Source organism: Antennarius striatus, chromosome 6 (assembly GCF_040054535.1).
Source record: "Antennarius striatus isolate MH-2024 chromosome 6, ASM4005453v1, whole genome shotgun sequence".
Lineage (NCBI taxonomy): Eukaryota > Metazoa > Chordata > Actinopteri > Lophiiformes > Antennariidae > Antennarius > Antennarius striatus.
Window position 1 is genome coordinate 808,128 of NC_090781.1, and position 21,954 is coordinate 830,081.

Genomic DNA, 21,954 nt, shown 5'->3' on the forward strand with positions numbered 1-21,954 from the left:
GTGAGGTTCTGTTGACAGACATGACGTACTGAAGAGCAGAACCGGTACTGGGTTCAGTAGGTAATGAGCCACCACCTGTTTTATTGCATATCTGTACTACTTTTATAAAAGTCACACAATAAATACTTTTACTCTTAACCAGGGTTTGTAACTTCTCAGGCTTGAACTTGAGGTTAAGATGAAATTAGGTCTTATTTAAAGACTTGATGTGAATGAATTTAATGAACTATTGAGATGAATGGTGGTAAATGCACCAGAGCCTGAATGTCATCTCTGCTCTGATTCTGACCCTTCTTCTGTTCAAAGCAGACCTCTGAGGGTCTGCAGACCTGGAGCATGTCTCATTAGATGCTGTGGTGCTTTCAGGTGCATCCTGTTCCGTGTCCCGTCATTAGACATTCGACAGTCATCAGTGTCAGCGGTGATGTGACCTCGTCTCTGAGGCGGTGTGCACAAACCGTGTCACGCCGTCTTCTGGGATGAACAAGACGTTCTTTCAGGAGCAGCATGTTGTCAGGACACCAGTGATTCATGGCTCACAGATCAGGAGCATCTCATGACAGGATGCATGTATCACTACTGATGGAGTCAGCAGTGAACACCAGTGAACACACCAGTAACACCACCTCAGTGGGTCCTAACCTGAGACCAGCAGTGACGACCGATCACCAGCAGCTGACCCAGTGTTAACCATTATAACCACCTCCACCCATACCTATAGCCCTGCTTCCAGGAGGCGCTGGGGTTTGTAAATGGTGCTCTGTGACCCCTGTAACAGCACCAGTACCAGAACCAGAACCAGAACCAGAACCAGTCACTGAAACAAAAACCTCAGAAACTGTGCAGCTCTAGTGGAGGATTATGTATTCAGTCAGTCCAGCTCCGGATCATGGCCCCCACCTTCTCAACACCATCTGTTGAACATCTCAAATAATCGAGACCCCCCCCACCCAGGAAAAAAAAACATGTCAGGAAACAATTTCAGTTTTTATTGCAATCATAGAAAGACTGAAAATTACTTTATTTATTTACTCTCTCTTATGTATTTATTCAGTCATTCAGTCATTGGCCCCTTTATTTATTTCAATCACTAAGTCGCCCCCCACCCCTTCACCAAGTCTGTGGAAATCCGTCTTGACATGGTGGAGTCCTGCTGACAAACAAACCAACGACGGGCCTGAGCAGGATAATCAACACTATTATATAACATAATTATATCATTTAAAGAACATTTAAGAGAAAAAGAGTGGAGCTGCTGGTTTGGATGCTTTCATCAGGTTCATTTACATATCAGTGTGTCTCACATGTGTGTTTGTGAACACATACATTTGTGAGTGTTGCATTCTGTTGAAGGTAGTCCTCAACGTACGAACATTCAACTTACAAACATTCATAGTTATGAACAAACGGGCACGGCCATATCTGACTATTGTCCTGCAGGTCCCCTTTCTGCCACAACCCCCCCAGGGGCAGCACCATTGTGTTTACACAGAACAAACACTCATGTCTCCGCCTCTTGTTGTTTGTTGTTGTCTCTGTTAGCATCTCAGCGCGTCAGGCTCCACCCTGGATACTTTACTGTTTATCCTGATGATAAAGTAAAGACTAGTGAAGGTAGTGGTGGTGGTGAACATCTCTCTGATGACAACTCTGACTCCGACCCACAGTGACTCCTCCCTCCTCCATGTTCACTCTAAAGCTGACTCTTTAATGATCTTTAAACTGATGGAGAGTTCCTTCAAGCCTTTTCTTCTTCTTCTCCTCAAGGATTAAATTATCAAGATTAAAGTTTACCGTAAACTAATCTCTGGAGGACAGACGTAAATTCGAGTGAAATGAAATAAATATGATTATTATTTTTCAGTGTATTTTTTAAAATAAAAAACCAACGTATAATTGATAACTTAACTAACTAAAAATGGTCTGTACCTTTATTTTATGTATTCTGTGTTGTTTTAATGTCCTGTTACTGTTTATGGTCAGTCTGAGGTAATAGTAATAATTAGACCAGCGATGACATTTAAATGACCTCGAATGGTGATTATAGATCGACTTACGAACAATTCACCTTATGAACCAGTTGTGTTTGTAGGTTGAGGACAACCTGTGTTAAGTGAGACTACCCATCACAGACAGACGAGTCAGTTCTTCTTGGACTTGGCCGTGGAGGTGGGGTTGTAGGAGGAGGACAGGATCATGGTGAAGAGCAGCAGCAGGGGCACCAGCAGGTAGGGAGCGTAGATAGAGACCAGCAGGAGGCGCTCCTGCAGGGTCTGGGGACCGGGGTGGGGTTCCACAGGGAACTCGTGGAACAGGATGTGGCTGAGGACGGGGACCAGCGTGGTGGCCACATGGGTGGAGTAGATGATGGCCGGAGTCCTGATCCACCGACGGCCACCTGGGACGGGAAACACACGGACTGATCCAGATCCAGAACCCACACACCTGCTCTAACAGAGTACAGCAGCACGGTGTCAGTTTGTACTACTTCAGTAGACAGAGCAGGATTTGTTCACTTGAGCGACGCAACGACTTTAAGACAAACATTCATCACCCGACTGACTTCCAAAATCAATAGTCCAGAGTAGTTAATCAATCAACCAATCAATCAATCGCCAACAGAGAAATCAGCTGGTTGATGTTTTCTTGTTTTTCATCTGATCTAAAAAGATCTGAACAGACCTTACAGTCCACCAAGACTTGGTTCCAGAAGAAGTCCTGGATCCCTCTAGATGTTCTTCTCTGGAACCCAGAGAAATGTTCTGGTGGGGTCAGGTGGATAAAGACCTTCCCACCACTGGCTGCTGAGAGGAATGGGTTAAGAATCCTCAGGAAGGCTGCCAGAAGCTGGATCAGATTAGCAGCATCAGAGAAGGTAAAGGTTCTCCAGAAGTGCTGGAGATGCTGGTGAGTCCGGGTTGGTCCGTCAGGGACCTCAGGAGATGTTTAGCTTGAATCTAGTGATCCATTCACACGTGGATCTGAACTGAAGACCAGCTGAGAGACAGCAGAGACGGAGGGTCTGGATCCATCCAGAGGAGAGATGGTGAGGATGAAGAAGATGGAGCTACCAGGAAAGAGGGCAAGAGGAAGACCAGAGAGAAGGTGGATGGACGTAGTGAGGAAGACATGAGGGCAGTTGAGGAGGAAGAAGACGAAGACGAAGACATATCTGATATCTGGTTGTTACTGACAGACTACCCAGTCACGTGATGACTGGTGTATGCTGACGTCATAAGGAGCGTGTCGAACCTGATGATGGGGTTCAGGTGTCCCGACAGGGAACATCCAGCAGAGGGCGGTGTGGCTGCTTTCTGGGACAGAACCCCTGAACCCGGAGCGTCTCTGCCCCGCAGGCGGGACAACCGGACCGGTCCCGGTTCTGTCCCGGTTCTCGTGAATTTCCGGTTCGGTCCCGGTACTGACCTCGCAGGAAGGCGTAGGCCGCGATGGGGCAGAAGGGCAGCTGCAGCAGCGCCTCGCAGAGGATGAAGGACCGGAACCACTCCGGGGGGGCCACCAGCAGGGGGTCCCGGAAGTCCTCCGCGTACCGGCTCAGAACGTCCCTCACCTGGAGGACACGGGTCAGCGTTACGTCACGGGCCGGGGCGCGCGCGTCTCCTGAGAGGCTCTTACCTGCTGAGGAAACACGTGACCCGGAAGCAGCGCCTGCAGGTCCATCAGTAAGGTGATCGGCACGTGGGCCGCGAAGTAGAAGAAGAAGAAGAGTTCCAGCGCGCGGAGAGACATCCCGACCCGCGGAACCGGAACCGGAACCGGACACCGACACGGTGAGTCTGTGGAGGGGTGACACGCGTGATCCCAGGGTGGATCCTATTGGCTAGGAGCAGGGAGGAGGGCGGGGCATCGCAGTGGTCTCATGTCCATAAAGATCTGAAGAGTCAGGCCCCGGGGCCCCGGGGGTAATAAAGTACTGCAGTACTGAAGTACTGAAGAACATACCGATAGAGATACTAGATTTACTCACTCATTTCTTCTTTTAGAATGTATTCCCTCACTGGTGTTCATGCTGTTCTACATAATCTCTATCAGTCATTTGTTAGATAAGAAAAGACATTTAACCATCTCCTGGAGCAGCGGCCCCCAGCCTCTTATCTCCACGGACCGGTTTCATCTCAGACAATATCTTCTCTGACCCGTCTTATTTGCTGGATAATCGTTAATGACGCCAGGACAGCTGGAGTGTAATAACACATCACCAGCAGTGGTTTTATGTAAAACCTTTTTTCTTCCTAAATTGATAATCAACATCTCTGTAAACAAAATAATTGTAATAAATAATTATATTGAAAACTGGATTGAAGTGACTGCATTGATGAGGTTTATTTTGAAATATAGTGACTAACAATCAGTGCATTCAGCGTAGGAGAAATAGTGATCCATTTCCAATAAAAGGGTGAACAAGTCAATCAAATAATAATTACAATAATGACAATTAGTGGTGGGGGACCCCTGATCAAGGGGTAACGGGGACGATGACACCTGAAGTGTGTTCTGGACGTCTGGTCTACCCCAGTTTGGTCTTTAGACTGGTAATTAATGAAAAAAAAAGAAAGTCAAACTTTCTGTGCCGCCTGGTATTTAATGTCCCCCGACCCAGTGGTTGTCCCCCGACCCAGTGGTTATCCCCCGACCCAGTGGTTGGAGACCACTGAGACAGATGCAACAGAGAATTGGGTAATTTTTCAAACTAAAATATCTTTCAGACTCCCAACTAAATAAAATGGATGTCAATTATTTTTTCTTTATGTGCGGCCCGATACCAAATGACCCACGGACCGGTAACGGTCCACGGCAGGGGGTTGGGGACCACAGTACTAAAGCACATGTGTCAAATTCAAGGCCCAGGGGCCAAATGTGGCCCATGAGAGCATAAAAGGTCAGAGGGTTTAATAACCTGACAAATGAAAAGGATTTATGTTAGAACAGAGAAACAAACAAACATGTTTTTTCTGTCTAACTGTAATGTTTGGAACTAGAATCAGTCAGAAATTCACTTATTTAACATTAAGGAGTAGTTACATTTAGTTACATTACACTGAGTTACATTTAGTTACATTTATTAGTTACATTAAGGAGTAGTTACATTTAGTTACATTGCATTGAGTTACATTTAGTTACATTTATTAGTTACATTAAGGAGTAGTTACATTTAGTTACATTACACTGAGTTACATTTAGTTACATTTATTAGTTACATTAAGGAGTAGTTACATTTAGTTACATTACACTGAGTTACATTTAGTTACATTTATTAGTTACATTAAGGAGTAGTTACATTTAGTTACATTACACTGAGTTACATTTAGTTACATTTATTAGTTACATTAAGGAGTAGTTACATTTAGTTACATTACACTGAGTTACATTTAGTTACATTTATTAGTTACATTAAGGAGTAGTTACATTTAGTTACATTACACTGAGTTACATTTAGTTACATTTATTAGTTACATTAAGGAGTAGTTACATTTAGTTACATTACACTGAGTTACATTTAGTTACATTTATTAGTTACATTAAGGAGTAGTTACATTTAGTTACATTACACTGAGTTACATTTAGTTACATTTATTAGTTACATTAAGGAGTAGTTACATTTAGTTACATTACACTGAGTTACATTTAGTTACATTTATTAGTTACATTAAGGAGTAGTTACATTTAGTTACATTACACTGAGTTACATTTAGTTACATTTATTAGTTACATTAAGGAGTAGTTACATTTAGTTACATTACACTGAGTTACATTTAGTTACATTTATTAGTTACATTAAGGAGTAGTTACATTTAGTTACATTACACTGAGTTACATTTAGTTACATTTATTAGTTACATTAAGGAGTAGTTACATTTAGTTACATTACACTGAGTTACATTTAGTTACATTTATTAGTTACATTAAGGAGTAGTTACATTTAGTTACATTACACTGAGTTACATTTAGTTACATTTATTAGTTACATTAAGGAGTAGTTACATTTAGTTACATTACACTGAGTTACATTTAGTTACATTTATTAGTTACATTAAGGAGTAGTTACATTTAGTTACATTACACTGAGTTACATTTAGTTACATTTATTAGTTACATTAAGGAGTAGTTACATTTAGTTACATTACACTGAGTTACATTTAGTTACATTTATTAGTTACATTAAGGAGTAGTTACATTTAGTTACATTACACTGAGTTACATTTAGTTACATTTATTAGTTACATTAAGGAGTAGTTACATTTAGTTACATTACACTGAGTTACATTTAGTTACATTTATTAGTTACATTAAGGAGTAGTTACATTTAGTAACATTACACTGAGTTACATTTAGTTACATTTATTAGTTACATTAAGGAGTAGTTACATTTAGTTACATTACACTGAGTTACATTTAGTTACATTTATTAGTTACATTAAGGAGTAGTTACATTTAGTTACATTACACTGAGTTACATTTAGTTACATTTATTAGTTACATTAAGGAGTAGTTACATTTAGTTACATTACACCGAGTTACATTTAGTTACATTTATTAGTTACATTAAGGAGTAGTTACATTTAGTTACATTGCATTGAGTTACATTTAGTTACATTTATTAGTTACATTAAGGAGTAGTTACATTTAGTTACATTACACCGAGTTACATTAAGTTACATTTATTAGTTACATTAAGGAGTAGTTACATTTAGTTACATTACACTGAGTTACATTTAGTTACATTTATTAGTTACATTAAGGAGTAGTTACATTTAGTTACATTACACTGAGTTACATTTAGTTACATTTATTAGTTACATTAAGGAGTAGTTACATTTAGTTACATTACACTGAGTTACATTTAGTTACATTTATTAGTTACATTAAGGAGTAGTTACATTTAGCTACATTACACTGAGTTACATTTAGTTACATTTATTAGTTACATTAAGGAGTAGTTACATTTAGTTACATTATACTGAGTAACATTTAGTTACATTTATTAGTTACATTAAGGAGTAGTTACATTTAGTTACATTACACTGAGTTACATTTAGTTACATTTATTAGTTACATTAAGGAGTAGTTACATTTAGTTACATTACACTGAGTTACATTTAGTTACATTTATTAGTTACATTAAGGAGTAGTTACATTTAGTTACATTGCATTGAGTTACATTTAGTTACATTTATTAGTTACATTAAGGAGTAGTTACATTTAGTTACATTGCATTGAGTTACATTTAGTTACATTTATTAGTTACATTAAGGAGTAGTTACATTTAGTTACATTACACCGAGTTACATTTAGTTACATTTATTAGTTACATTAAGGAGTAGTTACATTTAGTTACATTACACCGAGTTACATTTAGTTACATTTATTAGTTACATTAAGGAGTAGTTACATTTAGTTACATTACACCGAGTTACATTTAGTTACATTTATTAGTTACATTAAGGAGTAGTTACATTTAGTTACATTACACCGAGTTACATTTAGTTACATTTATTAGTTACATTAAGGAGTAGTTACATTTAGTTACATTACACTGAGTTACATTTAGTTACATTTATTAGTTACATTAAGGAGTAGTTACATTTAGTTACATTACACTGAGTTACATTTAGTTACATTTATTAGTTACATTAAGGAGTAGTTACATTTAGTTACATTACACTGAGTTACATTTAGTTACATTTATTAGTTACATTAAGGAGTAGTTACATTTAGTTACATTACACTGAGTTACATTTAGTTACATTTATTAGTTACATTAAGGAGTAGTTACATTTAGTAACATTACACTGAGTTACATTTAGTTACATTTATTAGTTACATTAAGGAGTAGTTACATTTAGTTACATTACACTGAGTTACATTTAGTTACATTTATTAGTTACATTAAGGAGTAGTTACATTTAGTTACATTACACTGAGTTACATTTAGTTACATTTATTAGTTACATTAAGGAGTAGTTACATTTAGTTACATTACACTGAGTTACATTTAGTTACATTTATTAGTTACATTAAGGAGTAGTTACATTTAGTTACATTACACTGAGTTACATTAAGTTACATTTATTAGTTACATTAAGGAGTAGTTACATTTAGTTACATTACACTGAGTTACATTTAGTTACATTTATTAGTTACATTAAGGAGTAGTTACATTTAGTTACATTACACTGAGTTACATTTAGTTACATTTATTAGTTACATTAAGGAGTAGTTACATTTAGTTACATTACACTGAGTTACATTTAGTTACATTTATTAGTTACATTAAGGAGTAGTTACATTTAGTTACATTACACTGAGTTACATTTAGTTACATTTATTACATTAAGGAGTAGTTACATTTAGTTACATTACACTGAGTTACATTAAGTTACATTTATTAGTTACATTAAGGAGTAGTTACATTTAGTTACATTACACTGAGTTACATTTAGTTACATTTATTAGTTACATTAAGGAGTAGTTACATTTAGTTACATTACACTGAGTTACATTTAGTTACATTTATTAGTTACATTAAGGAGTAGTTACATTTAGTTACATTACACTGAGTTACATTTAGTTACATTTATTAGTTACATTAAGGAGTAGTTACATTTAGTTACATTACACTGAGTTACATTTAGTTACATTTATTAGTTACATTAAGGAGTAGTTACATTGCATTGAGTTACGTTTAGTTACATTTATTAGTTACATTAAGGAGTAGTTACATTTAGTTACATTGCATTGAGTTACATTTAGTTACATTTATTAGTTACATTAAGGAGTAGTTACATTTAGTTACATTACACCGAGTTACATTTAGTTACATTTATTAGTTACATTAAGGAGTAGTTACATTTAGTTACATTACACTGAGTTACATTTAGTTACATTTATTAGTTACATTAAGGAGTAGTTACATTTAGTTACATTACACTGAGTTACATTTAGTTACATTTATTAGTTACATTAAGGAGTAGTTACATTTAGTTACATTGCATTGAGTTACATTTAGTTACATTTATTAGTTACATTAAGGAGTAGTTACATTTAGTTACATTGCATTGAGTTACATTTAGTTACATTTATTAGTTACATTAAGGAGTAGTTACATTTAGTTACATTACACCGAGTTACATTTAGTTACATTTATTAGTTACATTAAGGAGTAGTTACATTTAGTTACATTACACAGAGTTACATTTAGTTACATTTATTAGTTACATTAAGGAGTAGTTACATTTAGTTACATTACACTGAGTTACATTTAGTTACATTTATTAGTTACATTAAGGAGTAGTTACATTTAGTTACATTACACAGAGTTACATTTAGTTACATTTATTAGTTACATTAAGGAGTAGTTACATTTAGTTACATTACACTGAGTTACATTTAGTTACATTTATTAGTTACATTAAGGAGTAGTTACATTTAGTTACATTACACTGAGTTACATTTAGTTACATTTATTAGTTACATTAAGGAGTAGTTACATTTAGTTACATTACACTGAGTTACATTTAGTTACATTTATTAGTTACATTAAGGAGTAGTTACATTTAGTTACATTACACTGAGTTACATTTAGTTACATTTATTAGTTACATTAAGGAGTAGTTACATTTAGTTACATTACACTGAGTTACATTTAGTTACATTTATTAGTTACATTAAGGAGTAGTTACATTTAGTTACATTACACTGAGTTACATTTAGTTACATTCATTAGTTACATTAAGGAGTAGTTACATTTAGTTACATTACACTGAGTTACATTTAGTTACATTTATTAGCTACATCAAGGAGTAGTTACATTTAGTTACATTACACTGAGTTACATTTAGTTACATTTATTAGTTACATTAAGGAGTAGTTACATTTAGCTACATTACACTGAGTTACATTTAGTTACATTTATTAGTTACATTAAGGAGTAGTTACATTTAGTTACATTACACTGAGTTACATTTAGTTACATTTATTAGTTACATTAAGGAGTAGTTACATTTAGTTACATTACACTGAGTTACATTAAGTTACATTTATTAGTTACATTAAGGAGTAGTTACATTTAGTTACATTACACTGAGTTACATTTAGTTACATTTATTAGTTACATTAAGGAGTAGTTACATTTAGTTACATTACACTGAGTTACATTTAGTTACATTTATTAGTTACATTAAGGAGTAGTTACATTTAGTTACATTACACTGAGTTACATTTAGTTACATTTATTAGTTACATTAAGGAGTAGTTACATTTAGTTACATTACACTGAGTTACATTTAGTTACATTTATTAGTTACATTAAGGAGTAGTTACATTTAGTTACATTGCATTGAGTTACGTTTAGTTACATTTATTAGTTACATTAAGGGGTAGTGACATTTAGTTACATTGCATTGAGTTACATTTAGTTACATTTATTAGTTACATTAAGGAGTAGTTACATTTAGTTACATTACACCGAGTTACATTTAGTTACATTTATTAGTTACATTAAGGAGTAGTTACATTTAGTTACATTACACTGAGTTACATTTAGTTACATTTATTAGTTACATTAAGGAGTAGTTACATTTAGTTACATTACACTGAGTTACATTTAGTTACATTTATTAGTTACATTAAGGAGTAGTTACATTTAGTTACATTACACTGAGTTACATTTAGTTTCATTAAGGAGTAGTTACATAATGTAGCCGCAAGAGGACACAAGCCAGTGTCTTATTGTGCCGGTCCCAAGCCCGGATAAATACAGAGGGTTGTGTCAGGAAGGGCATCCGGCGTAAAATTTTTGCCAAATCAAAGATGCGAATCAAACCTATGACTTCCATACCGGATCGGTCGAGGCCCGGGTTAACAACGACCGCCATCGGCGCTGTTGACCTACAGGGTGCCGGTGGAAATTGGATTACTGTTGGTCGAAGAAGGAGAGGAGGAAAGTGTGTTCGCACGAAGAAAGAGAAGAGGAACACCAAGAGTATAGGACTGAGAGTAGGGACGTTGAATGTTGGAACTATGACAGGAAAAGGTAGAGAGTTGGTTGACATGATGCAGAGGAGGAAGGTAGACATACTGTGTGTCCAGGAGACCAGGTGGAAAGGTAGAAAGGCTAGAAGTTTAGGAGCAGGGTTCAAGTTGTTCTATCATGGTGTAGATGGGAAGATGTAAGATAAGCTAAAATTTAAATGAAGTATATGTGTGTTTCTAAAATATCATAATCTACATTTAGAAGTGCTGCACCCGAATGTACTAACAAACACATCCTGTTCCAGTTAATCACCTACTGCAGACAGCTACAACCTTGATGACGATTAGAATGTTCCAACATAGATAACCACAAGTTAACTCCCAACATGTAGAAAAACGTCTTATTGTTCTCGACCTTGTGTGTGATCTAAACTGTTACGACGCCTGCGCGCGTCTTTATCTAACCCTGCTCTATACATTTTTTAATAAAAGAAAGCAGCCGGGTGGGACAGAGTCAGAGTCTACTTTGAATTGCACCAAGTCAAGTGCATCTCTTCTGTGTCTCTCCCTGCTGCAGCTGGTAAAACTTTAAAACCTCTCTGGGTGCCTTTGTCTGATGACCCTGGTCTAGCTTAGAACAGTTTGTGAGTGAATGTTCGAGATTTAGACCCAACATTTCTCTGGTGCCGAAACCCGGGACCCAAGACCTGGACTTCAAATCGACGCGGGAACGCGAAGGCCATCGAACCAAACCACATTCCATCACACTACGTTCGTCGCTCCGAAAAAGGCCTAACTTGACTTCCTGCGCCGAGGAGAAGCTCCGGTGATGGGTCCCCCGTGAACCAGGGCAACATCGGACAAGGTAAAATCTGATGAATAAAAAGAATTCAAGTGAAATTTTGTTGTGTTGCAAGGCTGGACCATATAATACCAATTTAAATAAGCAAGAGATCTCCTAATAGGTTCAGTCTGTCCGGGACGACTGACCGGGCCCCCTCCCACGTAAAGTAACTCGTGAGAGCTGGAAAAGGGGTGCCTATTGAGTTGAGTTAGGACCTGAATCTTCCTGTATAAACGGCAGTGTGTGTCGAGTTCCGGGAACCGACCAACGGTGTTTCAAACTGATTCCGCGGCGAAAAACGTTAAGAGTCCGTCAAGACCGACGCAGTGTGTCTTCGGTGCAACGTTTCTGCGTACCAGAGTCGACTATAAAGAAACCCTAAATTTTAAGAATCAAACGTTGGTCCAGCCTTCACAAAAAATACGTTAAAAGCCCAGAGAAGGAAAAGTGCACTATAAAACGGTTCGAACCCAAAAGTGTTTCATTGTTTCATGTCATGTCTGTCTTCGATGTGTCCACTGCTTGGCTATAAACGTGAAAGTTAAGAGTGAATGATAAACTAACATCGGATCAGCGGATCCATTCTGTGCTGTGTGGCAGATTGTGTCTGTGGACAAGCGTTTGCTCCGTTCGCGCGCGTCGCCCGGTCACGCACACACACACACACACACACACACACACACACAATCATCCTTTTCATTGTAAGACATTATTACTCACATTTAATGTAAAGAACATTTCTGTCGCATGAAATTTCTGAAATATTCTGATTTTATTTAAAACTAAATGAAGTTTTCTTTTCCGTTTTGTTTGTTCTAATTCGTGGTTGTAGTTTGAAGTTTAGGACACTACAAGCCCTCATTCCTCACACACACACACACGCACACACAAACATTTGCACCATGGGACAGACCCAAGCAAAAGACATTGCAACCAAACCCGACGTCCGCTTTATGCAACAATGTCATGCGGACTCATGTAAATTTCTGAAAAAATGGACCAAGAAACACGGATTCAACCCATGTTTGAAGAACTCTGAGGAAATGACAGAATTGGTCCGAAGATTGCGAGAAGAGCGAAAGGAAAAATTGAGGAAAGGAAAGTAAACGAATGTGAAAGATGAGGAGCTGAAAATGGCCAAACTTTGGCTCGAACAAAGCACAAAGAGAGTCCTCGCCATCCGAGAGAAAGACGAGAAAAAGAAGGCAAAACAGTCAGCCACGATGGCTGCGCTGGGCATCTCCCCAGACCACGAGACAACGCCCAAACAGCCATCCGAACACTCGACTGAAGCAAGTGATCGCCATGAAAGCCAAAGCAAGTCTGACGAAAAACAGGAAGATCCTCAGAGCACCCTCGAGGGGCGGACCCAAAAGAACCGCCTCAGAAGAAATGCCAACCCACGCCTACCAGATGATAGCTCGCCCTCCCTCACCCGTCATGCTCGCAGACAGCAAGAGCGCTTGTATCCTGAGCTGCCACAAGAGGGCGTGCAAAACTCACCCCAACAAATGAACAACCCATTCGCCACCAGCAGCCCTCCAGCATACACAGGCAGCCCACAGTTTCAACCACTCCCCAAAGCCTACGGCCCCCTCTCATGGCCCGATAGCCCAGCCCAAACAACTGGGGCCGTCACCCAATACCCCATGTTCGCCGTTGCAAATCCGGCCTACACAGGCCAGCCGGATGGCCAGCCACCAACCATCCTGGTACACCGCCCATGGACTCAGCAGGAATGCGCCGAAGCTTGCAAGGGCCTTGGGGACGTCGAAAATAACCCCACAGAATTTTTTTTTTTTTTTTTTAAATTTTATATACTGGTTTGATCCCCGGACGGAAATTAAGAAAGCACACTCTAGCTACTGATTACAAACGCATGCATACATATTTGTGAGTACAGGCCCCTGTATCACACACACACACAAAGGGGCCTGTAGGCATGCAGGGGAGGTAGAGTGGCAGGCAGCTCCTTCTTGGTGCGCCTCAAATGAGCAATTTGTAAAGGGGACGGCACCTTGCTCAAGGGTGCCTCGGCAGTGCTCCGGAGATGAGCTGACACCTCCCACTGTTAGCTCACCTCCGGGTATTTTTGGGGGGGCGGGAGCGGGAATCGAACCGCCGATCTTAAATCATAGGACGACCCGCTCTACCGCCCGCTTTACCACTGAGCCACTGCCGCCCCCAATGAATGGACAATGAACTTCCGCAGCTTGGCTCTTAGCTACCACCTCAACGGCAGAGAAATGGAAAGCGCCCTTAGAATGGCTCTAGGACATCGCTGGAGCAGAGTACGAGGCTCCTTCAACCCGAACGGAACCGATGGCGCCCCCCTCCCACACGACTCAAACGACCTAGCCGGAAGGACAGCAGCAGACTTCCACAGAGTGGAACAAACCTTCAGAAAAGTCCCAGACTACTCCAAGATCCGCCAGTGCCGCCAACAACCCTCTGAGTCTGTCGAAGAATACAGAGCCCGCCTGGAAGAGGTCTTCAGAACCAATAGCGGCCTCCAAGATGACCAAAACCCAAATGGTGCTTACCAAAGCCAACTTAAGAGTCACCTCATGGATGGCATGCAAGAGTCCATCCGAGGATTCATCCAGAAATACCTCATTACCTGGAGGACTGCCACAGTTCAGGAAATCGTCCAGTGGGCAACACATGCCACTGAGGTGCAACAAAAACGCAAAGCTTCGGACGCAACAGCCAAACTCATGACTATCCTGGAAGGAGTCGACGCCCTCACCACGGTCGACCCCCCAGCGCCGACTGGCATTTACTACCAAAACGCCCGTCGCAGCAGAGGACGAGGCCGTCCCAACCAGGACCACAGACGCTACTCACGCCGCACGGCTACTCAAGACGACATCTGCTACAACTGCAACAAGGCAGGTCACTTTGCCCGGGACTGCCCCCTTCCCAAAACTGGATACAGAGGCCCTTCAAGACGAGACCCCCCGTTCAACCCTAGTCATTCACAATGACTAGCACGGGACCGCAGTGTAGACGATGGAGGAAGTGATGCACCAGATCCAGACGTGCCCCTCCAGATCTTAGACCTGCAGGCAATTTTCTCGTCCCTAGTAATCCCAACTGAAGCCACCAGAACCCTTCTGGTAGGCCCACTGCAAACAGCCGTCACCTTCGTCTGTGACACTGGAGCTGAGGTGTCTCTCATCCGTGATGAAGTTCCAGGTCTGAAACCCTCCGGTCGGAGCATACTCGTGGTAGGGGCCTCTGGAAAACCAACGCCCAATCCCTGGTCCAAGAAATGTAAAGTCATTGACGAAGATGGAACGGAAGTCACGACCACCTTCGTTCTGAGCCCACACTGTCCAGTCAACCTTTTAGGCCGAGACCTCCTTGTAGCACTCAACCTCAGTATTCTCGCTGACGGAACGACGCTCAAAGTCTCCAAAATGGACAACACATCACTATTGGTCCTCGAAAGTCCGTCCACGCCTACCACTTTCTATGCCTTGGACCTAACCACAGCAGGGCCCTCTTCGGTCACCCTAGACCTCCTCGCACAGACAAAATCTTCAGTCCCATGCCATTCTACAGTCATCCAAACGCAATTCCCCCTCCATGTGACCATCCTCTTCCCTCACCACCCAGTGGACCACCAATGGCTATTGAGGTTCCACCGCCTACGGCCCTCAAGACTACACATCAAATACCTTTTGTGGGGTCCAAACTGGGCCTGTGCAGTCACAACTGTCCAGGAGGAAGTATCAGCCATGATGCCCAGTGATGCAACGCCGCATGTAACCTTAGCTCGTTCTGCTGAGATGTCATGGCAACAGCTGAACCAACGCGCATCAGCAGCTGAAAAGACGCGTCACTGGGAACAAGTTGACCCAACCACTTTTCGTTTGGACCATCACTACTACGGCACTATGTGGAAACGCCCCCTCGGATGGACTACTACGGCCTCTCCAACGACTCACTTGTCTGCCTGACAACCAGTCCAAGCCCTTCATGTAGCCTCCGACTTTCCACAGATTCCACTGAAATTCTGGTCCACCTCCAAAGCCGACGTGGGTCTGTTGACCACAGCCTCCCAAGTGACAATCGAACCAAAGACAACGTACAGACCCAGAGTGAAGCAATACCCCTTAAAGCCCGATGCCAAGGAAGGCATCCGTCCCGTCATTGCTACCATGATTGCTGCCAAAATCCTCGTGGAGTGCCCCACAGCTGAGTGTAACACACCCATCTTCCCAGTTCGAAAGGCAGACTCCACTACGTGGCGCCTGGTCCATGATCTCCGAGAAGTCAACAAAGCCATCGTCCAACGAGCCCCGTGCGTTCCAGATCCACATACTCTACTGAATGAGCTCCGCCCGGAGCAACAATGGTTCACAGTCATTGACCTCGCCAATGCATTTTTCTCCATTCCTCTTCACCCCTCTGCCATGGGTTGGTTTGGGTTCACTTTTGATGGAAAGAAATACACTTATACGAGACTCCCTCAAGGTTTCTCCGAAAGTCCCACCATCTTTTCTCAAGAAATCAACAACTGTATCGCACTCCATGGCCATGCCCAAAGCACCCAAATCCTACTCTACGTCGATGACATCCTCATAGCCAGCCCTACACCAGAAGAAAATAAACTCGAAGCTGCATCCTTGTGTACGCACCTGGCCAACACAGGAAACAAAGCCTCACTTGCCAAGATACAATGGTGCCAGCAAGAAGTCACCTTCTTGGGCCACAGAATCTCTGGAGAAGGTCGACAACTGACCGCAGAAAGAAAAGACGCTGTTCTACAAGCACCTCGCCCTGCCACAAAGAGACAGATGATGGCATTCCTGGGCCTGACAAACTACTGCCGTGCATGGATTGCGTCCTACGCCGAGAAAACACAGCCACTTCTAAACCTCATATACTCAGAGGATTTGCCCCTGTCTGCCCGCCTGGATTGGACCCCCGAAGCTGCAGAGGCCTTCACAGCACTCAAATACGTCATCACAGACTCCGGGGTCCTGGCCCTGCCCAACTACAAAAAACCCTTCACCCAAACGGTTGATTGCAAAAGCGGTTTCATGACATCTGTCCTCCTCCAACCCCATGGCCAAAAGCTCAAGCCAATAGCCTACTACTCCAAGAAAATGGACCCTGTCGCCGCTGCGCTACCCCCATGTGTTCAGGCCATCTGTGCCGCCGCCATGGCTATCACCATGTCAGCCGAATTGGTCCTGTTCCACCCTCTGACCCTACTTGTTAACCATGCAATCGATCTTTTGCTCACCCAAACCAAAATGTCCTTTCTCTCACCAGCTCGACATCTCAACGTAACCGCTACGTTGCTCTCACAGCCCCATTTAACCATCAAACGGTGCGGCACCCTGAACCCCGCTACACTGTTGCCTACTGCCGAAGATGGTGACCCACACGACTGCCAAGAACGCACGTCTGTCTGTTGTAAGCCCCGAAAAGACCTCCAGGACACACCGCTTTCGACTGGCCATATTGTGTTTGTTGATGGCTCCTCCTCCAAAGCCCCTGATGGAACGAACCACACTGGCTATGCCGTAGTCACACAAACCACTACTCTAAAGTCTGGTAAACTGCCTGGCAATTGGTCTGCCCAAGCTGCAGAATTAACGGCCCTCACAGAAGCATGCAAACTTTTTCGTGGAGATGACATCACAATCTATACGGACAGCCAATATGCATTCTCCACACTCCACATTTTTGCCGCCCAATGGGCCAGACGCGGTATGAAGACCTCCTCGGGCCGACCCGTCATGCACGCCACGCTCCTCCAAGACCTTTTGGAGGCCGTCCTCCTACCCAGAACCATAGCAGTTTGAAAATGTGCCGCCCATACGTCAGGCACCGACCCAGTCTCCCTAGGCAATGCCAAGGCTGATGCAGCCGCCAAGATTGCAGCCAAACACGCCGTCTCCATGCACCTTCATCAAGCCTCCAGATCGCGTGTTCCTGAATCGATCCCCCTTGAAGTCCTTAGAGACATGCAATCGGCTGCCCCGGACAAAGAAAAGACCTCATGGATGCTGTCTGGTGCTACCGTCACCGACGACCTTTACCATGTTGACAAGAAGCCATGCATTCCCCGCAGCTTGTTCCACACGATTGCTGTGCTGAGTCATGGCAAGAGCCATGTCTCAACAGGAGGGATGATATCAATAGTGGAACAAGCCTTTCATATGTCACAAGGCCTCCAAACCTTCTTCAAAAATTTTTGTAGGAACTGCATCACATGCTGCCGCCACAACAGCCAAGGCAACGTTAGACCAAAACGAGGACAACATCCAGTCGGCTCCTACCCGTTTGAAATCATCCACATGGACTTCATCGAGCTTAACACAGTCCAAAACTACAAGTACTGCCTAGTGTTGATTGATACACTAACCAAATGGGTCGAACTAGTCCCATCCAAACATGCAGATGCACTCACAGTTGCCAAAGCCTTATGCAAACACATCATCCCAGAACACGGTATACCACGCGTTATTCGTAGCGACAATGGTACACACTTCGTCAACGAAATTGTCCAAAACATAAGTAAACACCTTGGCATCGAACTAAAACATCACTGTGCGTATCACCCGCAAAGTGCAGGCCTAGTTGAAAGAACAAACGGTACGGTCAAATTGCGACTCCGCAAAACCATGGAAGAAACCAAAAAGCCATGGCCAGAGTGTTTAGACTTAGTCAAAACATACATGCGCATCACACCCACAAGCACAGGTCTGACACCATTCGAAGCGGTACACGGCCGACCATTCAACCTCCCACTGTGGGAAGGTCAAACGGTACAAGAACAAATAGGCCAGCTCGATCCCCTGACAGAATGGCTGTGCAAACTCTTTGAAAAAAGAGAAATCCAAAGAGCAAATGATCTGCCCCCTTCCTCTTTATCTCTGTCGCCCACACAGGAGCTGCTGAGACCTGGGGACCTGATCTTGCTTAAGCTGATCAAGAGAAAAAACTGGTCAAGTCCTAAGTGGAATGGGCCCTACAGAGTATTGATCACCACCCCCACGGCTGTCAAGATTGCTGAACGAGACACGTGGATACACCAGTCCCATTGCAAGAAGGTCCAAGAATTACAATGAAGGTCCAGCAACTCCTGGTAACAACCATTGGACTCCTGATAGCCACCCCAACTAACCAGCAGAACATCCAAGCAAAAATCTGGGGAGACGAGTACAAAGCAACAGATGGCCCGGACCCAGGGGCTGCCTACCCCTCAATGGAACCAAGGCATCGATTGCAACTCCTGGAGGAAACAAGCCAATAAACAACGACGCAACGGAATCAAATACCACGACTTCTACTGGTATGCTGGAGCACCAAGGAATCCTCAAGTGGTCCACTATGACTCCAACCAAGGAGAGCCCTACGAGGAACCATGGAGTGAAGTCTTCCTCTACACATATTGGCCAACACACTCCGGCGATCAGTACCAATGGGTAGTATCGAAAACTGCCAAAGCCTACCGTCAGCTCTTCCCCAAGATGTCAAAAAACGACACCCACGTAGTAGTAACAGTTGTGCCCACCACCCCAGGATGCGTCAGATTCAGCCTGTGCCCAGCAACAGATGGCCCGGACCCAGAATTCAACATTCGCGTCTGTGTCTTATCACCTAAAACCATTCCCTCCGTAGTCGGAGGCAACCCTGCTCTCCCAGCAGCTACAAGACTCATCGCCCCAGCCGTCATCCCGCCAGTACCACACGACGACCCCAGCCACTTTGGGTCTACATGGACTATACACGACGATGAGAACGACCCCGATCATCCTTCTCCATTCCACGCCAACCTTTGGTGGAAGTACGCCAACCTTACAGCCCATAAAGCCAACAAGTCTGGTTGCTATGTTTGCTCCATCCTCCCCCACGCTGTGTCCCAACCACACCTCTACGCTTCCCCACTCAGCGAAACCCACTCTCTCAGCATCCTGAACCAGACCCTGGGACTCACCCCCACGGACCCAAACGCACCTCGGTATACCCCACTGCCACGTTTGACCAATGCTACGCCCCTAGGTCTTAGAGCCACTCTCAACCACAATGACCTAGACCACTGCACTGGTATCAATGGCACCTGTTTTCAATTGTGTGTCAACATCACTGGAGCTAATCTGAAAGGCTCCATTATTCCAAGTCACTGCAAAACAATCCGTTCCATTCCCTCTACCACTCACACCATTGCCCTGGACGAGATTCGGTGGCTTTGCGGTTGGAGAGTATATATGGCCCTGCCCAAAATTCATCTGCTATCTGTGCGCCAGTTCGCGTATCTGACCACACCTACCTTCTGACTCTTGAGGACCTGCCCACCAGAAGAAGCCGATATGTGGATTTCAAACCTCATGATCCCATCTGGGGATCCGATGTCCCCTCGGAAAACAAACATTGGACAACAGGACAAAAAGTCCTCCTAGCCCTTTTTCCAAACATTGGGGTAGGAAAAAACATGTTGCGCCTTGAGACCATCGACTATCGCCTCCAAAGTTTTATTAACGCCTCTATCACCATCAATGATGCCCAGAACAAAGAACTTACTGCTCTACGCCTCATGGCTCTCCAAAACAGGATGGCCCTCGATCTTAGTCTCGCCCCCCAAGGTGGTGTCTGTGCAATGATCGGTGAATCCTGTTGTACCTACATCCCAGACGAGAACTCCACCATCATCGATGCTATGCGTACTATGACGAATCTTCGCCGCGCCATGTCCGCGGACCCTCACCCCCAAGCTGGCTGGCTCGATTGGCTCTTCACTGGCACATGGTCCCAGGTGCTGGTAAAAATCATCTTCCCCTTTGTCGCCGTCGTCGTCCTCTTCCTCCTGACATGTGCCTTTTGCTCATGTTGTGTGATCCCCATGTCCAAACGCATGATGAGCCAGGTGTTCGTTGCCCACCTCCATGCTTACAACCTTGTCAAAATTGAGGACATTGACTCTGACATTGACGAGGAACTATCCTCTATCTAAAGAACTTTCTCCCTCGTCGGGGGAGCAGGCACCCGCCTGGTCCCCTGCTACGTGGTATAGCCACCACCAAGCACCCGTCGCAACTTAAGCGATTGTGGCGCCTTCGGTCAGGCTCACCCTTTTTCCCACAGGTCATCCAGGTCATGAGACTGCCGCTCCGTGCGGAGGGTAGGAGGGGAATTTTCCCTAACTGTGCATTTTTCCATGTTCCCATTCCGAATTGCTTAGGGTTTTTCGCCCCTCCCTGGGTTGACCACCTGTTTGTGAAGTTTCTCCCATGATGACACGATGAAAAGCTTTCGAGACAAGTTGTGTTTGATGTTTAGAAACCCACAACAGGAGGGAAATGTAAGATAAGCTAAAATTTAAATGAAGTATATGTGTGTTTCTAAAATGTCATAATCTACATTTAGAAGTGCTGCACCCGAATGTACTAACAAACACATCCTGTTCCAGTTAATCACCTACTGCAGACAGCTACAACCTTGATGACGATTAGAATGTTCCAACATAGATAACCACAAGTTAACTCCCAACATGTAGAAAAACGTCTTATTGTTCTCGACCTTGTGTGTGATCTAAACTGTTACGACGCCTGCGCGCGTCTTTATCTAACCCTGCTCTATCCATTTTTTAATAAAAGAAAGCAGCCGGGTGGGACAGAGTCAGAGTCTACTTTGAATTGCACCAAGTCAAGTGCATCTCTTCTGTGTCTCTCCCTGCTGCAGCTGGTAAAACTTTAAAACCTCTCTGGGTGCCTTTGTCTGATGACCCTGGTCTAGCTTAGAACAGTTTTTGAGTGAATGTTCGAGACTTAGACCCAACAGAAGAGAAATGGAGGAGAAGTTATCTTGAAGGAGGAGTTTGTTAGGAATGTCCTGGAGGTAAAAAGAGTGTCAGATAGAGTGATGAGTCTGAAGCTAGAAATAGAAGGTGTGATGTTCAATGTTGTTAGTGGGTATGCTCCACAGGTAGGATGTGAGCTGGAGGAGAAGGAGAAATTCTGGTTGGACTTTGATGAAGTGATGCAGAGCATACCTAGAATTGAGAAAGTTGTCATTGGAGCAGACTTCAATGGACATGTTGGTGCAGGAAACAGAGGTGATGAGGAGGTGATGGCCAGGTTTGGTATCCAGGAGAGGAA

General features: G+C 43.0%; 2 protein-coding genes across 2 annotated transcripts; one reads left to right on the top strand and one right to left on the bottom strand.

Annotated features, from left to right (window-relative positions):
* Positions 1–1,004: 1,004 nt before the first annotated feature.
* On the bottom strand, positions 1,005–4,178 carry tmem97 (transmembrane protein 97). Its single transcript, XM_068317508.1, has 3 exons — positions 3,637–4,178; positions 3,427–3,571; positions 1,005–2,398 (listed from the first exon to the last, which is right to left on the bottom strand). Exons 1-3 carry the CDS (start codon positions 3,748–3,750, stop codon positions 2,142–2,144), a joined length of 516 nt encoding a protein of 171 aa, XP_068173609.1. The 5' UTR covers positions 3,751–4,178; the 3' UTR covers positions 1,005–2,141.
* Positions 3,658–21,659, top strand: LOC137596770 (uncharacterized). Its single transcript, XM_068317507.1, has 2 exons — positions 3,658–3,791; positions 18,748–21,659. Exon 2 carries the CDS (start codon positions 19,033–19,035, stop codon positions 20,134–20,136), a length of 1,104 nt encoding a protein of 367 aa, XP_068173608.1. The 5' UTR covers positions 3,658–3,791; positions 18,748–19,032; the 3' UTR covers positions 20,137–21,659.
* Positions 21,660–21,954: the final 295 nt, after the last annotated feature.